General features: G+C 32.7%; 2 protein-coding genes and 1 long non-coding RNA gene across 7 annotated transcripts in view; 2 read left to right on the top strand and 1 right to left on the bottom strand.

The window, feature by feature from the left end:
• LOC143175254 (uncharacterized) overlaps positions 1-13,158 on the bottom strand; it is a 42,528-nt gene extending 29,370 nt beyond the window's left edge. Inside the window, exon 1 of the long non-coding RNA XR_012999993.1 lies at positions 13,059-13,158. This is a non-coding gene — a long non-coding RNA (uncharacterized LOC143175254). The remainder of the gene's footprint in view (positions 1-13,058) is intronic.
• Positions 7,535-12,486, top strand: LOC116425631 (odorant receptor 4-like). 4 transcript variants are annotated; one of them, XM_076373477.1, is made up of 6 exons: positions 7,573-7,957; positions 9,446-9,698; positions 9,901-10,004; positions 10,592-10,824; positions 11,406-11,628; positions 12,341-12,486. In XM_076373477.1, the coding sequence occupies exons 1-6, from the start codon at positions 7,772-7,774 to the stop codon at positions 12,398-12,400; spliced, it is 1,059 nt and encodes a 352-aa protein (XP_076229592.1). In that variant the 5' UTR covers positions 7,573-7,771; the 3' UTR covers positions 12,401-12,486. The 4 variants fall into 4 exon arrangements, with proteins under 4 accessions (XP_076229594.1, XP_076229592.1, XP_076229591.1 ...); XM_076373476.1 differs by having other exon boundaries at positions 7,583-7,957; positions 10,592-10,906; positions 11,353-11,628; XM_076373478.1 differs by lacking the exon at positions 7,573-7,957 and adding an exon at positions 8,724-8,751 and having other exon boundaries at positions 10,592-10,906; positions 11,353-11,628.
• Positions 13,159-13,430: 272 nt separating the features above from the next.
• LOC116434643 (odorant receptor Or2-like) lies at positions 13,431-18,091 on the top strand. 2 transcript variants are annotated; one of them, XR_012999992.1, is made up of 6 exons: positions 13,431-13,660; positions 14,205-14,457; positions 14,845-14,948; positions 15,350-15,679; positions 16,505-16,697; positions 17,183-18,091. XR_012999992.1 is itself a non-coding variant. In XM_076373463.1 (6 exons), the coding sequence occupies exons 1-6, from the start codon at positions 13,433-13,435 to the stop codon at positions 17,237-17,239; spliced, it is 1,248 nt and encodes a 415-aa protein (XP_076229578.1). In that variant the 5' UTR covers positions 13,431-13,432; the 3' UTR covers positions 17,240-18,088. The 2 variants fall into 2 exon arrangements, 1 of the variants encoding a protein (XP_076229578.1); XM_076373463.1 differs by having other exon boundaries at positions 16,422-16,697; positions 17,183-18,088.
• The last annotated feature ends 307 nt before the right edge of the window (positions 18,092-18,398 follow it).

Raw genomic sequence — 18,398 nt, 5'->3', positions numbered from 1 at the left:
TTGCCAGAAAAAAATTTATAAAAATATATAACCAAAACATTTCATATTATAATAATTATCATTTCGAATATATGTTGTATATTAATATATAATATATAAATAATATATAATATTAATTCGAAAAAAGTATATTACTGTCTAAAATATTGAAATATTTATGTGAACAACAAACTCTTCCACTTTCTACGAAGTAAAAAGTATAATTTGGCATTGCAAACAATAACAAGTGAGATTCTTTAATAAACTTTCTTTCTACTCGAATTATTATTAAATTGCATAACTCACAAAGCAGTTAACACTAATGTTTATTAATAATTCACCTCTATTTATTTACTGCTTTAAAGATTCTCTTGTTACACAAATTAATGTACACATTTTAATCAAATCCGATTATTTAAAAATATCCTCGCGTTAGAAATCAACCACTGATATCATGTTTAACCTATTTTAACAATGTTTTTCTATCGATTCACAATTTTGATATAAAACAATGTTTATTTCCAAAGATAATCGACATTCTACTGTATACGCGCAACACATTGACTCACTCGTTCGTCTGAAACACGAAATCGTTGCACAAAGATGACATAAGATCGTTGTGTTTGACATTTTTAAATTCGTAACGAGACAGTTCGCGTCTCGTTGAAAAACATAGACGATTAAGAATTATACGCATCGTACGCGGAATTTGGAAGGGCACAAAATTCCCGACGCGAGAACGTAATGTTTTCAGAAATACGGTACACAGCAATATATTTATTTAATACCATTTAAAGGGAACTTAATGGTGGCTGACATTCAACCGTAATTTACCATCGAAACGAAAATGAGATTTCTTCTAACGCGTAACGTCTATGTAGATAATTTTCCAATTGATTCATTAATAATCGAGGGCACACCGATACACGCACATACGCACACGCGCACAGATGCAAACACACCGCGTGCCACGTAACATTCCTGATTACACGATTGTATTCCTGGTTTGTGAGTACCCACGATTACGAAATGTAATTCCGCTCACGATCGAAGGGTGATTTATCGATTGCATTGTTTTCTAAGCTCGTTAGCTGATTAATCTGGCCTCGCTTGCCTGTTGCATTCTACGCGAAATCATTCGGATCGATTCGCTTTGGTTGCTCGTAATCGCGAACTTAGATTTTTCGAGTTTTTATACGAATCCACGCGCTGTTTTCAAACGATTTTCTAGCTTCTATTCGAGATACGTTTGTAACTTGTATTACGTGTCTCGTTTCACGAGCTAGATCTTTTTAGGATTTTCTTTTATTAGGTTATCCCGTAAATATGTTGGTTGTATATATTTCATTTACTTTTCAAAATTAGTATGTGCTGTTTATAATCTAAAGCATATTCCTCTTCGTTATCTCTAAATTGTCTATGTATACATTGTAATTATTTTAAAAACAGTTTTATCTTTATTTTTTAAAATAAAATAAATATAAAAGAAATCGATTATTTATGGGACGACCCAATTGTGCTGTATAATCATTTTTGTTTGATAAGTTTATTGGTTGGATTCTGTGTTTGCGTAATCGATGGAGAATAGCGAAGTATAATTTTGTGTAGTTCGTAATGCACGGAGAAAGTGATGAATTCAAGGGAAGGGGTAATAATACGTGGGAATTTTGAAATATAATTGATAGAATGTAATTTTAATGCGAATAGGACTTTGATATGTGTTTTTATCTATTTGATGGGATGCTTTATACTCAAATATGAACGTAAATCATATTATGTCATGATTAATCTGGGGTTATTAAATTTGTTCGCACTTTAAAATGCAATGATGGATCGTTGTAGCTGGATTGGATGAAAGAATATATTTTATATGATGCATGTTTCGCTCTGAAAATACTAATTTATTGATAAATACGTTAACGTGAATTGAAATAAGATGCATTAAAATTCTAACATGAATTTTGACTGGTTTTATTCGATTCAATATGTGACAACTTTATGCATAACAGTATAGGATAACTTTGTTCACGTTAATTTTTGTGTGTGAAATAATTAAGCTATGAATTTTTATGGGTTTATAGCTTACGAGAATTTTTAGAAGAATTACATTGAAAATCCAATATAATTTAATACAGTTTCTGATTATTTCTCATGCACAAAAATCCTGACTAAAAAAAACAAAATTTTAACTTAATTTTTTAGTATATCCCAATACTGCGCTGTTTCTTAGCGCAATTCGAAGTAACGATGTACTTCAACAAGTTTGCTTTGATAATTCTAATACTACAATCTTTTTAATTTATTGTATTGAATACATAAGAACATTTTAATCTCATACATTATTTCTTTAATTTAGAGATTAAATAATGTTTGTTAAGACGTATTCAAGAAAATGAACAGAAGCTACAGATAAATTACAATTTTACCTTTAAATTTCTTTGTACCTACTTACAGTAGGCAAACAACTTTTATACCACTTGTCTGACTAAACACAGGCCTTATTCTACTCGCTGATAATTCTATTTGTCTGACCATATGTGAACTGCATTCTACTGATTCTACAATGAAGGACACACATCATATACCTATCTTAACTTTGTACGAATCATTGTCTAAAAATTCGTTACCACCTCGTGATATATTTGAAACATACAATTATAAACTGCTACATGAAAATTACAAATATATTTAATAATAATTTCATTAATATTTACCTACGTTACAATTTTATATTATTAAAATTCTTTTAATTGCTATATTAAAGTCTTCGTGAAGCTACTTGTATTTATACTATTAAAAAATATAAATATGCAATTTTAATTGAAGAAAATTCTTAAATAAATAGACAATTTAGGTCTGGTTTTATTTAATTATAAATTATTGAAATATAAGTTTCTTTCGTGTACAGCCCACCAGGAAGTCACAAAGGTGCCACGTATTAAAAACAAAAACTCTCGTTCAAGCTTTTGGGCATCCAAGTTTCAACAATAAATTCAAATGAATATTATTTAAATTAAACTGGCCACCAGAGTCTTCGCGTACACGCACTTCGAAGTAACGTGAACTCTTACGCTCCCTTCTGTTCCTTTTACACGTGCAATTATTCATTCCTGTGACACGAGTCGCTTGTTTAACACGCGAGCTACAAGTAGACGCGCAAATTTTAGAAAATAATCGCAAGGAATCGCTTTCCAAAGAACACTCAACATTTAGATTATATAGTGAGTCCGGGACAGTTCCATCGTACGAAAAGATTGGTTAGCGTTGAGAAATAAAATGATTAAAACACACTGAAATCTGACAGGGATCTCTATCTTATTTAAATAAAACAGATCAATAACTGTACGTATATCTCGCACCGACAATTGAGTCGTTCAGTTGTCAAATTGATTAACTCCAGAAATCGAAAAGTAGACAAATATAATGAAATTGAGTAATTAAAACACCAAACTGGTATTTTAATCTTATTTTTACTCTTGCAACATGTCAGGCACGTGATAAAAACATTAACTTACACTATTATTCAAAGTTTTATTTTCATAAATTTTTCTTCTATAGTATTATTTTTTAATTTTTCTAAATTTCACTGTTATATAATTTTCATTTTTATACATTTCATTTTTGCAATACAATGTCTCTCTTTTTATAAATTCCACTTTTATAATATTATCTTTTATTCTAATATGTTTTGTTTTTGCAATATTATGTTTTATTATCAATTGTTAATCATTTGTGTAAATATAAGAATACAATGATCATGTAGTTCATTTTTATTTCTAACAAATTAACAACGCTAAAATATTTCCACCCAGCCCAATTAGAAAATAGAAACAATAGATTACTGCTAAAACTCAAGAACATTCGAGAAACTACAGTTAATCACTTTACCCTGAATACGACACAATTATCACAAAATAATAATAAAACCGCGAATTCCGCTGAAACCCCTGCAAAATCGACCGAACTATCCCGAACTCGCCCAATTCGTCGACGACACGCTGAAACGCAGCGATCGACGTTAAACCCAGCGAACCCAAAAATCGTATTCAATTGTACTAATACGTATACGTTTGTACGCGGAACGTTTGTAGTTTCCAACGAAATCGTTGCCAGAAACGCTGGCAGAAGAACCATTCATTGTGTGAATAATTGGTACGCGAACAATTCGCGAACGAACAGCGGCGGTCGACGAACGATAAAACCGATTCGATCGATCGAACGTGGACGAGTCTGCTGCGTGAGAAGACGCTTCAGCTTCGTAATTAGACGCGAAATTGTAACCGAATATCGAATATTTGTATAACGATATGAGTAAGGTCCCTCGGTAAACGAACCATCAAACTAGAATCGACTAATCGACCGATCGCGACTCGACATGGTCGGCGTTCTCAGTTGCGTTTTAACGTTGCTTTCACGGGTACACGTGTTATATGGATAAATGGCGTTATCCGAATAACAATGAAATAATAGAAACATACTAGGTAAGGAAAACTGTACGCAAAGACGACATTGATAAGTGTTTTACTATTGTATCAAAGCGTATTATACGGAGAAAGAGGATTTTGGGAGAAAGCGAATACCAATGTCGATGCCTATCGCCCGACCCTGATCCATGATCTCCAAACTCTGACCCGACCACGCGGGAACCCCAAATTCTATTCAGTGTAACGATAATGGCACTATACTCCTCTCACGTCCTAAATCAATCCTAACAGCTAAAAGGTCAGAAGAGTAAGGGGATTCTCCCACTTAGGGTGCTAGCGTTAGTAGCTATAGAACAGTCGACGTTATTGGCTGAGCCAAGTGACGAAGGAAGCAGACGGAACAGAATCCGACGGAGTGCGATGTAATAATTGTGAAAAGAAGGAACCACGAATAGGTCATTTCGACCTGTCTGGTAGCTTCAGTATTAAACACTCGATAGTCCTAGAGTTAACGTGTGTTCAGCTTCAGCCACTATTGAATCACTCAAGACAGGAGGAAGATGTCTTTCTCTTCCCATGAGTCTGTTGCCAAGCACTATCGGCACCTTTCATAAGGCACCCAATCCCGTTGAAACCTGCGACGATGCAGGTATCGCTCCAAGTGGTGGGTTTGAGTCTTCCAAAGTTTCATGATACATGTTGTATTCAAATAAAAAGTAAAGAAGGCTCGAATTCATCGCTTGTAGTGATGCCTGCACCGCTGCATGTTTCAGCGTGTATAGGGGCCTTCCGATCTTTCACCCGACACTGTTCTAACCCCTTGTCTTACGACTTTCTTCATAACTGCGCTTGCTACAGTAACTTTGTCATTAATAATTTATCAAACAACAAAGAAAAATTCCCAATTCATCTATAGCCACGTTCACTTCAGAACATAATAATTAATAATAGGACTCCTCGCGAGTCTGACTCGATATTGTATGATAAGAGTTAAGTTAGACTTAAATATGAATTAAATATTATTTGTCCATTATTAATCTTTAACCTTTACAGTAAATGTAAACACAAACAAAGTTGTATTATCAAGCACAGTTGAGAAGGAAATCATAAATCATCTATGCAGCTTTTAATTTTTGTCACGAGAAGGGCCTCGAAAAGAATGCGGATCGCATTGATCAACCTTCATCTTTTCTCATTTGATTTTCAATATTAATTTACTATTATTCAATACGGTTACACTGAACCAATTAAAATTATAAACGAAATCCCTAGCGAGAGACGTCTTTTGCCCCTGTGGCTTATTAGTTTTTAGGATTGACTGAGGACATGAGAGGCGTATAGTACACATTTCTATGGTTAAGGCTCCAATACGTAAGCACCGCGAGAGGTAGACCTCGTTTGTTGTACGTTTCGAGTATAATAGTGGTCATACGAGAAAATAAGGAGGAATACATTTGTTGTGCGTGTCGACAATTCAGCGTCGGTCGGCCTCCCAAAAATAACGTTTCTTGGTCTGAAAAACGTTCGTCTGTCTTGTGGAAGTAGCAATAAAAGTTATCATTTTTCGGATCATTCTCTTGACCCTTCACCTAACCTCCACCTGTTCCCCCCGCCCACTCATTGCAAAACGTCTGTTCGAGACTTCTGAGGCGACCGAAGTCCTGAATCGTGTCTCACGAGAATTAACGAGTTTGCTAATAAGTATATGTATTTTCTCAAAGGAAATGATGAAAGGAATATATATTCCACTGTAAATCAGATGTATTTTCCTTTTGTATTGGTGTTTCTATTGTTACCTTTCCACCCCTGCAGAGATTATTCTTTTTTTCTTGCCCGTATCAAAGCGCCGTTTAGATTTATCTCGTTTCGGGCTTGATGCCGAGGGGGCACGTCGGATTCGATGAAATGTAGATCGAACGCAGGTTTTTGTAAAACATATTTCACACGTATCTCTTTTTCATGGACCGATCTCGTTCAAAGAATTTCAAATAACCCTGTGAATGAAGAGTAGAATATGTATTTTTTTGGATTTTGATTTTCGGATTTGAATGGCAATTCAGACACGTTATGCATAAATTGAAATACAAATTCGCTTGAATAATGAAGTAGACGTTTGCGAATTTTTGGTTCTTCGTTATGATTATTTTTAATTTATAAAAATAGTTATAGAGTTCAGTAAGATCCCATAATCACTTTGTCACTCTCAAATTTTGAAAATCTAGAATATTAAAGATTTCTTTGTAAAACTTCAATATTTCTTAGAAAATGCATTTCTAACATTTTTATGCCATGTTATGAAAATTGGCAATATGTAAACAATTACATTCAATGAATACAACAATATTTCATTAAACTACAGAGCCAAGCATAGATTCACTAGACCTTTATTTATGACTTTTAGTTACGAATTATATTCAATTCTACGAATTCAATTATCAAATTCAATTTAATTTTGTACCAAACAAAATCCTTCAATCTCTTACCTTTTTTTACGCAAAAGAATCGCCAATATTCTAGTTCAAAAAGATTCATCAGGTTTCCTTCGCTCGAATTTCGACGCGTTCCTCAATATACATCTGACAAAAAAGATTTACAATAGTCGCAAGGTATGGAGTGAACAATAGGTGCCAGTCAAAGAAATTTCGAAAACAGTTTGTTTTCACGGCGAACACATATTTTTTCGAACACATTTTTTTTACCATATTATATAGGACATCGAGGCGGATTCAAAACACATATTACATGATATTTTTACTAACATATTACTTGATTTACAATAGTGGAAATGTGAAATATATAGCTTTTGGTCGTATTTGATTTTAAAACAGTCTAAACGTAATTTAACACAGAGATTACTGTTTCCAAAATTTTATTTGCTGTTATCTATTGTACACTCCATGCTTCGCAACACTTGTTCTAAACTATATTCTATCAAGTGACTCCAAGTGTGTAAGAAATCGCGTTACGGGTAACACTCTATACATCTCCCCTCTAATAATGAATTTTCCTTCCGCTAAGTGCATTTTTCATTGCAACTGTCCGCGAGACAGAAGTATGCACGGTCTGCTTTGCCTGCAATTATCACGCTGAATGGATCACAAGAAGTTGAGACTTGATCGTTATCCGCTCGACAGCCAACGATCAACCCTCCCAGCCAATGAATAAGTGAATCGCGCAGAATGTTTATTTAACGAAAGCAATTATTTCCAGTGACCCGTACACGCTCATACGGCCGCGCACGGTAAGTAATCCCCTCTGATCAAAGTAATATCAAGCGTAACAAGCAAGCAGTGACGGTGTAAATAATACCAACGTACTCTTTACTACATCTTGTACAAGTTGAACGATCAGATCATTCGTAAATTGCTATGAAGAAGAAAGACATTTCTATACCTTTGATGTTCTTTCTCTTGAAAATGACAGGATGTGTGGCATCAAGCAAAAAAGATAGGAAGATACTGAGACGTGGTATCAAGATGACCACGGCCGCTGCTCTTCTTTTTGCGTCTTATACTGGCATTACGGATATTTGCCACACTTTGGATGATATCGACGTGAGTGCGTTTCATATTTTCCTACTTTTTTATTATGTTCTACCGTTTGAGTGTCAGAGGACGCATCGTTCTGGTTAAGTTTGGATTAACTTGGGATAACTCTAAATTATATTATATGTGTTTATTTATATATAATTATAAATATTTAAAATTATAATTTCTAACACTAAATAACAGTGTTTGTAGAATAAATCTGACTTTCTCTGCGTGAAATATAAATCTATTTTTGCATGTTTGTCAGTTTTGCATTGGGAATATTTGGTCACTTTTCACAGAATTCAGATAGAGCAATGAATTTCTTTTCAATTGAAACTGAAATGTTTTGAAATAACGGAAAATAGACAAGAAGCATAACAAATAAGTTGAATTGGTGAATATATCTTGCAAAGGTTTCGTCCTTTCGAGTGAATGTGCGGTTGAATTCTCAGGTCAAATTTGAATTCAGCATTTCAGTAACTGTAAAAATTAATTTAATTAACGAATAATAAAAGTATTCCAATGAAAAGTTTACACTCCCGATTAAACTAACTCGAGGTAAGTTACAAGAAATTTTGACTATCGAATTTTATTCTTTTTAGAAAATATCAATTTCAATTAATTTTCTGAAGATTGAAACTTACTGATCATGCTTTTTGTATACTTTTTTCATATTTTACAACATTTCAGCTTAATTTAAAGAAAAATCATCTCTTAACAGTTGACAGTTTTTGAGAAATACTCGCTGCGCCTACCTATTAGCTAAACCTAAAGAAAATATTGATAAAACCTTTAATATAATACAATAGAGAATGTAGGTATGTGAAACTGTAGTAAGTATATTAAGTAAAGATGTATTGTAATGTCTATGAATATATTACGAATACAAATATAGACATTTACGCATTCCAATGCAAAGCGCCATAAATAGGCGTGAACAGACATAAACTTCGACACAATAGTAAATGTGTATCAAATACATATGATACAATATTCTCCATAATTTTTCGGATCACAATGTAATATTCTATTTCACAGTAATCACTTCATTTGTAGAAATATTTATAAAATTTTAATATAAAATTCAATTATGAACACAATTGTAGCAAGTTTCAAATTTACTGGTTTTTGTTGTTCAATTAAGAGATCGTAGCAATTTGAAGCCTCAAGAAATAGGAATATACTTTCTGCTTTTGTTATTATAGAACAGACAGACGAAAATTTAACACTTCTTAATTACCTTAACACAATATTATTAAGTGATCGATTGAAAAGCTTCACCTTAAAAATATTTCTCTTTTCCAAAAGTTGAAAGCAAATTTTCAAAACTCCAGTACAATTAAAATTAGATATCGAATAACTAATACAAAAATAATTATTCAATTGCATTTCAAATCATTGCACTTCTAATAAATTCATTTCAGTTTCTGTATTCATGAAAAACTTTTCAGTTTGTTAAAATTAATTTTTGAATTAATTCTAAATAAAAATATAACAATTTTCCAATTACAGAATGTTCTTTATATGACTTGCAATACTGCCCTTGTCACCGTGGCATTCGTGAAATTTATGATAGTATGCTTTTTCGAAGATGAGATCCATGTGTTTGTGAAATACGCCCAACGAAATTTTTGGCATTCGAATTATGATGACAATGAAGAAGTAGAAATGACGAGGGCACGAAATTTGTCCACTTTAACTCTCGGATTAACCTATGCTGCATCTATCGCTGTCGTTGGCAATTACATACTAACACCAATCGTTAGTAAGTAAATGAAATTGATCCCAGAAATTATAAATATTTTATTGAAACATTAAGAAATAAAATAAAAAAATTATTAAAAATTTAATACTCTAAATAGAATAGTATTATTAAATTATTGGTCACCGACAAATCCGAAAAATAATAGAAGTATGTTATACAGGTTGATACTGAAATATGTTTATTCGTTTCGTCTGTATTTTAGTGAACATGAGAAGAGATAATAATACGAGAAGGGCACTTATTTATAGGCTGTACTTCGATTCAGTGTACGTTTCGCCATATTATGAGATGACATTTCTGATGCAGGTATCGTCTATTTCGATATCTAAGAAAGATTTGGTACGATGACGATGGTAGAAATGGTAAAAACTGTTAATATATTTGACTGCATTACAATCTTACAACATATTTTCTTTTCCTTCGAAATATATACACCTTACAATGGTTATATGTTACTCGATAGCTCATTCCCTCAACTACAGTATGGTGTAATTAATACAATTCTCATTGTCTTTATTTTTATCTAAATTCCAATGCTATACATGCGAATATTTTTAGAGTTAGACGTATCTGTTTGTTTGTCATCGTTAATGACGTTTTTACAAATAAACTTCCGTACTATTCAACATCAGCACACTGTTGATGATACTTATCACACGACCAGCCATCGTCAATTAAATTGTCATTTTAAACTTCTGTTTTGAAACTCTATATATTTACATGAAAAATTAAATTTCCGAAAGAAAGACCCATAACGTGAAAGTCATGCTGATCTGGTAGCGAAAAGAGCTGTCAAATAATGTATACCAGTCGAAAAAAATACAGTAATATCGTATAAAATGTTTATAAATAATAATATAATCAGTTTATCAAATTTTCTTAATATTTTACAGACGTTAAGCACAATTCAGGTCGCCATAACGTACACTTGCGTTGAATCATTATTATGTGTCTTCAATCCATACTTGAGTACTCAATTTCGCATAGTCGGATACAGATTGAGCAGTATATGGAATGAAAACGACGGGGACAGTAATTCCGTTGGTTACACGGACAAGTGTTACGCGCGTATGAAGAAATATATCCGACAACATCAGGCGCTCATCGAGTTCAGCAACGAGTTCGAGTCTGTATTTCGATTAAATATCTTCTTATATGTGTTGCTTATCAGCATGTTAATGTGTCTGGGCGCGTATCAAATATTCTTTGTAAGTGCGACGTTATATAAAATATTAACACTACAATTAACGAGCACTCAGATTAACTTTTGTAACATTTTTATCTGGGAACTCTGAAAATGCATCTAATGAGATTTCGATTGGCTCGCATTACAATTTCCGTATTACTAAATTCAGTCATTTCTTAGAGAAGTATATGTACCTGATCAATAATTGTGAAAAAAGGAATGGACCATTTTGCTGCATTTGGGAACTTTAGTATTAAACTGACGCAAGTTGCGAAGGGAAGAACGAAGAGCATTTAAAAGGGTTCATTAATGTATATCACAGAGTATCATTTATAAAGTAACTAAAACATAATTATTGAAGCAAACATTAAAACCTGTATTCAAAATTTCTCGTAGAACTTGAAACTCATGCCATAATGAAGAAAATCACAGCTGTGAATGTGCTATTATCTGAATTATCTTCCACAGGTAAAATCACTTGCCACTAGAAAAATAATTTTCATATTTTTCACCATCGGTAGTGCCATCCAAGTGATACTATTCAGTTACTCGTGTGGCATTTTGATAAACAGTAGCGAAGAAATTACATTGTCAGTGTATGCGACATCGTTATTCTCGGCTCCGATGGACAAATCCGGCAGGTTGTTGCGAAAGGATATGCAAATAATAATGTTGAGGACACAGAAACCCTGTTACCTGACTGCCTGTGGATTCTTTCCTATATCCTTAGAAACATCGACCAAGGTACGTAATGTTTACAGAGAGGAACAGTAAAGTTAACCCTCTGTACTATCATTGTTTTCCTAACTTGTTCTTGGTCAACACTGATTTGATTCTTCTAGTTGTGGTAATGTTGGGAATAAAAAAATGGTTACAGATACTTAAAGTTTAGACTTTTATAATGATATCATTAATATTTTAAAGGTAACACATGTTCACACAGTAAAAGAGTGTTATGCAATGTTTGAACACTAAAACTCCGTACCAGTCGAAATAACTAGTTTCGAATTTTTGTTTCATAATTATTGATGACTTAAAAGCATTGAATATTTGAAATAATTGTCCCAATAAACAATTTCGTTTGAATACTACAATAAATGTCTTGTACATTTTATAATATCGTGACAAACTAATTATGAAAATTTCGAGTAGAATTTAATAATTATAAATACCATTAAATTTTTTTGCGTTCGAAATGAATGTTGTTTTTATGAGTGCGTTTATAAGATCAAACTCTTGAAGAAAAATAATTTCACTACTGTTTGAATGATTATCACTTGTAGAATCAGAATAGATTAAAATCTCCAAATATTTTCAATTGTATAATGACGCGTTTTTCAAAACGGGATTAGTAAACAGATTTATCCTTTCGAACAACAAAGGAATGTACTTTGAAACTTTTGGAAGCAATTCTTTCACAAGGATTTTTTGTTTCTGACAATATTATTTATTTCAGCTTTTCAGTACCGCAATGTCTTACTTCACTTTGTTAAAACAATCCTCCACGGAGGATTAGCATGTTTGCTTATGCACATGTAAATCAAAAAGGCATTTCAATTGAGAACGCAAACTTCACTAATTGTACGCGTAGATATCGAGAACGTTGGCATACATAATAATCAGCAGGAATATTGTGAATAATTATTCTGCCAGATTGATATTTCACACCTTCGAAATAATCTTCCAGGGACTGGAAACATTAATGTCTACGTCAACAGTTATTATCACGAAGTGATAAGAACTAATCAGAAGGGTAATTATATAGCAAAATGTCTATGAGTGAATAGGTGAAATTAACGAGGCAATAAATTTAATGAGTTAAACCCATTGTCAATTTTAAATTACTGTTCTACGTGGGTAGATACTTTTACATACACAGGATTCAACGCTATTCATCGCTATCACATATTTTTTCAACAACTCGATTTTACATCATTTATCCTTTTGTTCCTTAAACAACTAGACTATACATATATTGATCATATCAAAGATCACATCAAATCTCAACAAAATACTTATAAATTTGACATTATATATCATTGATAAGAACATCGATTATATCGAAGAAAATTTCAAAATGTATTCTCAATTGCTCACAAATGTTGAATGGTTAAACAAGAACCAACAAAACTTACCTCCAATTCTACTAAATAAAATCAAAATTACACACTCACTGACAATCTCCGGATGTTACAAGAAAAGCTCCATTCCATGTTAAATTCGACGGCACACAGTGTGGCGTGTGGCTACGATAGTAAGCAACACACATCTGGGCTACTCCCCTATGCTCATAAAATATTTCCTATAGTAGTGTCATCCCGTTTGAAGGAACATATTACTGTGTCGCCAGTGTTACAAACGTGTTGTGCATAATATATTGGTTATCGACTGATATTCATCAAACGCAACAATGGTAGAAACGGGATCCTCCTGCAACACCATTTCTTCACGCGTCAAACGACAGGGATCCTATTGATCAATGTCAAGTTGTTAACAGAATTGTCTAATCGGCACGTCGGGTATATTTCATTCTGCGAAGCTGAGAGACATGAAAAAAGAAAAGAAATTGAAAGTCGAGGCTGACGATTACGCTGCTGAAGACGATTTATCGATAAGATGGACAGCGATGCTTTTAAAATTTGTCGGCATGTGGCTGGCAAAGGACCCTGCGGAACAGCGTCGCAGAGACATCACGTTCGCGTACTCTCTATTTCAGCTTTTCTTTGCTATATGGGTTCAGACAAGGGACTTTTACTTCAGTTGGCCAGACTTCGAGGTGAGCATATGGAGCTGTCATCCGTTAACTGGTCACATGTGTTTAACGAGTATACACGTGTTCTTAACCTGTTAACTGTGGAATCTAGTTTGAAAAATCTCTGGCATTGCGCACAATAACATCAACAAATGAATTGTGTACTCGTAAAACGCAGGAAAATTGCAGCTACGTTATATTTTAATGAAAAACCAAAGCAGAGCAAAAATGAGTTGCATGTCTTTCTGAAAAAATAAAAATTCATCGTTGAAAGAAATAGTATCATTTCAAGCTTTAAGATGACCCGTATACTCATCAAATGTTGTTAACTGGAACTAAAATTAAACAATGATTAGATTTGTGAAATTCAGCTTGAAATCGTCGCGAGTCTTATACGATATTATAGTGCATGGGATTAAGAATATTTGGAAAGAATTAAAATCAAGTAACATATAAATTATAAATAATTATAGATTAGTAATAACTAAAGGTGAAATTAGTGAAAAGTTTAACAATCAGAATAAAATTGTTTAATTTAAATTGGGATGAAACACCTCCCATGTTTCAGCATTGCACATACGTCGCATGTAACCTATTGAGCATAATATTGGTTACGACGAAGCTGTTGCTTGTATACTTCTACAGGGAGGACTTTATCAAATTGGTGATATACACACGTGATAAGGTTTGGTTTTCTAAGTACAACCCTGTGGAACAAGTGGTGATAATCCAATGTAAGAAACTGTGCATTGCGACCACTCTAATGATTGTTATTTGTTTAAATGGTACACTTTCTGGCTATGTCCTGACGTCTTTTCTTGGTGAGTCTATTTGTTCCCGTAATTAACACACATTTTGAAACTCTTCATTTAGCTTAGCACTGTTCGGTATTTTATTTAGATTAACACTTTCTACGTAGTATTATAGTATCTCACACGTAGTATTAACTTGTGAGTTAAGTAAGTATAAACAAAGTGAATACCTTTTGACAGAACAATTTTCTTTATTGCCCACGTCTTGAAACTCTACTGAAAACACAAAGAGTAAGTAGGAAACTGTGAACGACCTTACGTATTCCTACATTTTTGTGAATTTCTATAGAGAGGCTGTGCGAATAATTAATTACCTACGATTTCAAATCTGCAATACAAAAATCTGTCGCACGTCGAAAGTGTGATTTCCTCCGGCATCTGTGCTTTGCATTTCAGAAAATGAGGGAAGGAATCACTCAGACAGAATACTACTTTTTAATATGTGGATCGATTTGCCTCTGTCCGATAGTCCACAATATGAGATATTATACGTCATACAGGTAATTAGGCCTCAAACTAACTATTATGCCTCGAAGCAACTAAAAATATTAGTAAATTTTCGAACATATTCAATTTTTACAATCCAAGACACCGTCGACCAATGTATCAAATCTGTAATCTAAACTTTCGTTATTATAACTTTTCATGTTAATAATAATTTAGTAATATTTATCACATATTATTATTATTACTAAATATTACTAATAAATATTATTCTTTAAAAATAATATTATATATTAATAATAATATTAATATTATTACAATTACTAAATAATAACAACCTGCCAATAGTAATTACATTAAAGAAAAATCATGGACACTTTGAATAGAAAAAGATTAATCTTAAGTCTCATTCAAAATAAAGGGAATAACGATTTCGAAAAACTCTCTCTTTGCGCAGGTGCTAAGTTTATATCACGTCGGTATATGTTTCATTTGTTTCGACAATTTTCTGTGCATAGTGAATTTGTACATCACGGCTCAGTTTCGTATACTACGCCACAGGCTGATGAATTTGGGTGGCGTAGATACGGAGGTCGAAACAAAATCGAATATCGAGTGGTATCAGTACACGGGCAGATGTTACTTGGAGTTTAAAGATTGTGTGCGCAAACATCAAGAGAACATTGATTATTGCAATAAAGTCAATCGTATATTTACGATAATATCGTTGGTGCACGTGCTTGTATTTAACGTATTGCTGGGACTAGTATGCTACGAAGTATTTCTGGTTTGTATTGCAATAACTTCATAAAATTACTTTCAGTTGTTGGGAACCTGGCACTCGTGATGCTATACAGGCAGAGATAGTCTTTCCAAGAAATCCAAGTGCGAGTCCGGAAATGACTCTCCGCACCATGTGTCGCGCGGCCCGATTAGTGGGCGTGACCGCCTCAACCAATCAGGCGTGCGCCGTGGAATCTGACCACTGACACGAGAATGCCAGGTTCGCTACAACGGACGGTACTTAAAACAGCTTCCTTTCAACGCGGGATCACAATACGAATGTTCATGCAATTTTCAGTTTTTGAAACTAAACAGGGTTTGCCTTTGATAGGAATTTGGGGAGGACCGCATGTCTCTCACTTTTCAGTTTCTTGCTTATGAAAAGAACATATTTAAATTTCCAAAACACCCATCTTGCTGGTATTGAAGCTGAATGTCTGTTAATAAAAAATTTATGAAAAATGATGTTGATGCTAAGCTTTAACTATTAGTTTGTCGCTGTTAAATCTGAACTGATCCGATTCGCTTTGGTCTACCCTTTTCCGTCAGTCGATGCCAAATAGAAATGTGTTATCTTTGTAGAATGATGGGAATTATTCGTATAACACTTTATTTCAATAACAATAAAGAATAAATACATATTCGGTTATTTGTTATTTAAGTTATTCGCCATTTCTTATTGGCATTTGTAAATTAACACGTTCAAAGCCGTGAAATCTAATTAAAATGATACTGCATGTACGTAGGCTCAAATAGTTCTAATGAGGCGTCTTCTTTTTACCTTTAATATAATCGGAAGCCTGATCCAACTGTTTGGATTCACGTATAGCTGTGGCAGTATAATGAACGAAAGTTCGAAAATTGGGACAGCGGCATATTCAGGACCTTGGACCCGTTTACCAATGAACCTTGTTGGTAAAATGATCAGGAAAGATTTAAATATGATGATTTTGAGATCAGAGCAGCCATGCAGCATAAACGCCGGCAGATTCTTTCCTATCTGCTTGGAAACTTTCACTGCGGTAAGACTCTCGTTTTTGTAACAATAGAGTTATTTATACAATCAGTAGCCAGTGATTTTTATAAATATTTAATAATACTGTTTTTAATTTTACGCTAGATAATATAATAGAATTTTGTATCAATTAATTTTATAGTACCATATTTTTGAGAGAACGGTGCAGGTGTTTTATTTAACACATTTTTGAAATATGAAAGCGTACGTCACACTAAATTTAAAATGTCAATTAATGAATTGATCAATGAATATGTGTGAATTTAATAATTGAAATTTTATATTCAGTATGATGAACGCTTTGATATTGAAAAAGAAAATGACAAATAAAATGACCTCCTCATTCCCTCAAAAATATTGTACTATAAAATTAGTTTATAAAAAATTCTATTATATTATTTGTTGTAACATTCAAAACTGTATAATAAAATTTTAGTAAAAATCATTGGTCACCAACTGCATAAAAATTCATTAAACATATGTTTGTTGCAGGTTGTGAGCACTGCTATGTCTTATTTAACATTACTGAGACAAAGCATGATAAATTAAAATCATAATGTTACTCGAAGGTAATAGTGCATACAATTGTTTATATTTGCATTTGTGGATCAAATGCAAAGATGCGAAGTATTTTTGCTACGGATATTTTTCTTCAAGGAGTGTAGTTATTCTGGTGATACTTGATGAAAACGATTAGTTAAAAATAAATCAACTAGTTCTTATACAATGTTTTATATATGTCATGTACACGCAAATATTAACTTGTACAATTAATTTGAATTGTAACTTTCCATAGAAACGTAGGTATTGTATACGTAAAAATGCATTAGTACAAAAAAATGTGGAATTAAAATTTAATACCGATTCACGCGTATTTGTATCATTTTCAAACTGATGATTGTTAATTTATAAATCACTGAATATTTATAAATGAATAATTACAAACTTCTCAGATAATGGCAGCAATTTACAAATGCATTTATTGTTTAATTATCCTCTAGCTTAAAACGTGACCACTTAAAACATTTCCTCATCAACAAACTTTACGAAACAGTAAGTTAAGGACATGTAATAGAACATACTTTTTCTTGTCACTTGTAAGATAAATATTTCGCATACGATTTAAGAAATACACAACTCTTACTCAAGAAGAAATAAAAACAAAATCAATAAAGAATAAATTGCAAATATAACTAAAAATAAAGAAATAAATAAATAAATGAATGTAAGAATAAGCGCCAGAAAGTATAAATATGTACAAGAACTATGTGCCAACGATGGAACATGTATATTTTAATAACAAACAATAAAATAATAAATATTATAAAACATAATTTTGTAAAATTTCCGAGGTTTCGCTGTTAATTACTAATATTTACCGATAACACTAATCATTACATATTATTAATCTCATTAACTAACACACGGTTTTTATTAATATTATCTGGTAACTGCCAATTTAGACCTCTCACAAACTTTACAGTTATCATTAGAAAAGAGATCTAAAATGATAAGAAATTCAAACAAGGATACGTAATCCTCGAAGGATTATAACTAATTAACTTCTTATATTCCGTCAACGAATGTAATATAAAAATTAATGACTCAGAAACTACATATGCAGAAAAGTTTTAAAATGTGTATACCTGATAACGTGCATCATGCAAGAATCCAAGGCGTCACCGATACCAGCAAAAACTGAACTCAT

This window comes from Nomia melanderi, chromosome 13 (genome assembly GCF_051020985.1).
Source record: "Nomia melanderi isolate GNS246 chromosome 13, iyNomMela1, whole genome shotgun sequence".
Classification (NCBI taxonomy): Eukaryota; Metazoa; Arthropoda; class Insecta; order Hymenoptera; family Halictidae; genus Nomia; species Nomia melanderi.
Note: the sequence above shows the minus strand (reverse complement) of the source record. Positions and strands in the feature narration are given on the sequence as shown.

What these genes read in the sequence shown, in the direction of transcription:
- LOC116425631 (XM_076373476.1), top strand. Translation starts at nt 7,772, where the DNA reads ATGAAGAAGAAAGACATTTCTATACCTTTGATGTTCTTTCTCTTGAAA. An exon ending in GCGCGTATCAAATATTCTTT is followed by an intron (nt 10,907 to 11,352) that starts GTAAGTGCGACG and finishes TATCTTCCACAG; the next exon opens with GTAAAATCACTTGCCACTAG. An exon ending in CCTTAGAAACATCGACCAAG is followed by an intron (nt 11,629 to 12,340) that starts GTACGTAATGTT and finishes TATTTATTTCAG; the next exon opens with CTTTTCAGTACCGCAATGTC.
- LOC116434643 (XM_076373463.1), top strand. Translation starts at nt 13,433, where the DNA reads ATGAAAAAAGAAAAGAAATTGAAAGTCGAGGCTGACGATTACGCTGCT. An exon ending in TGTCCTGACGTCTTTTCTTG is followed by an intron (nt 14,458 to 14,844) that starts GTGAGTCTATTT and finishes TTTGCATTTCAG; the next exon opens with AAAATGAGGGAAGGAATCAC. An exon ending in AGATATTATACGTCATACAG is followed by an intron (nt 14,949 to 15,349) that starts GTAATTAGGCCT and finishes CTCTTTGCGCAG; the next exon opens with GTGCTAAGTTTATATCACGT.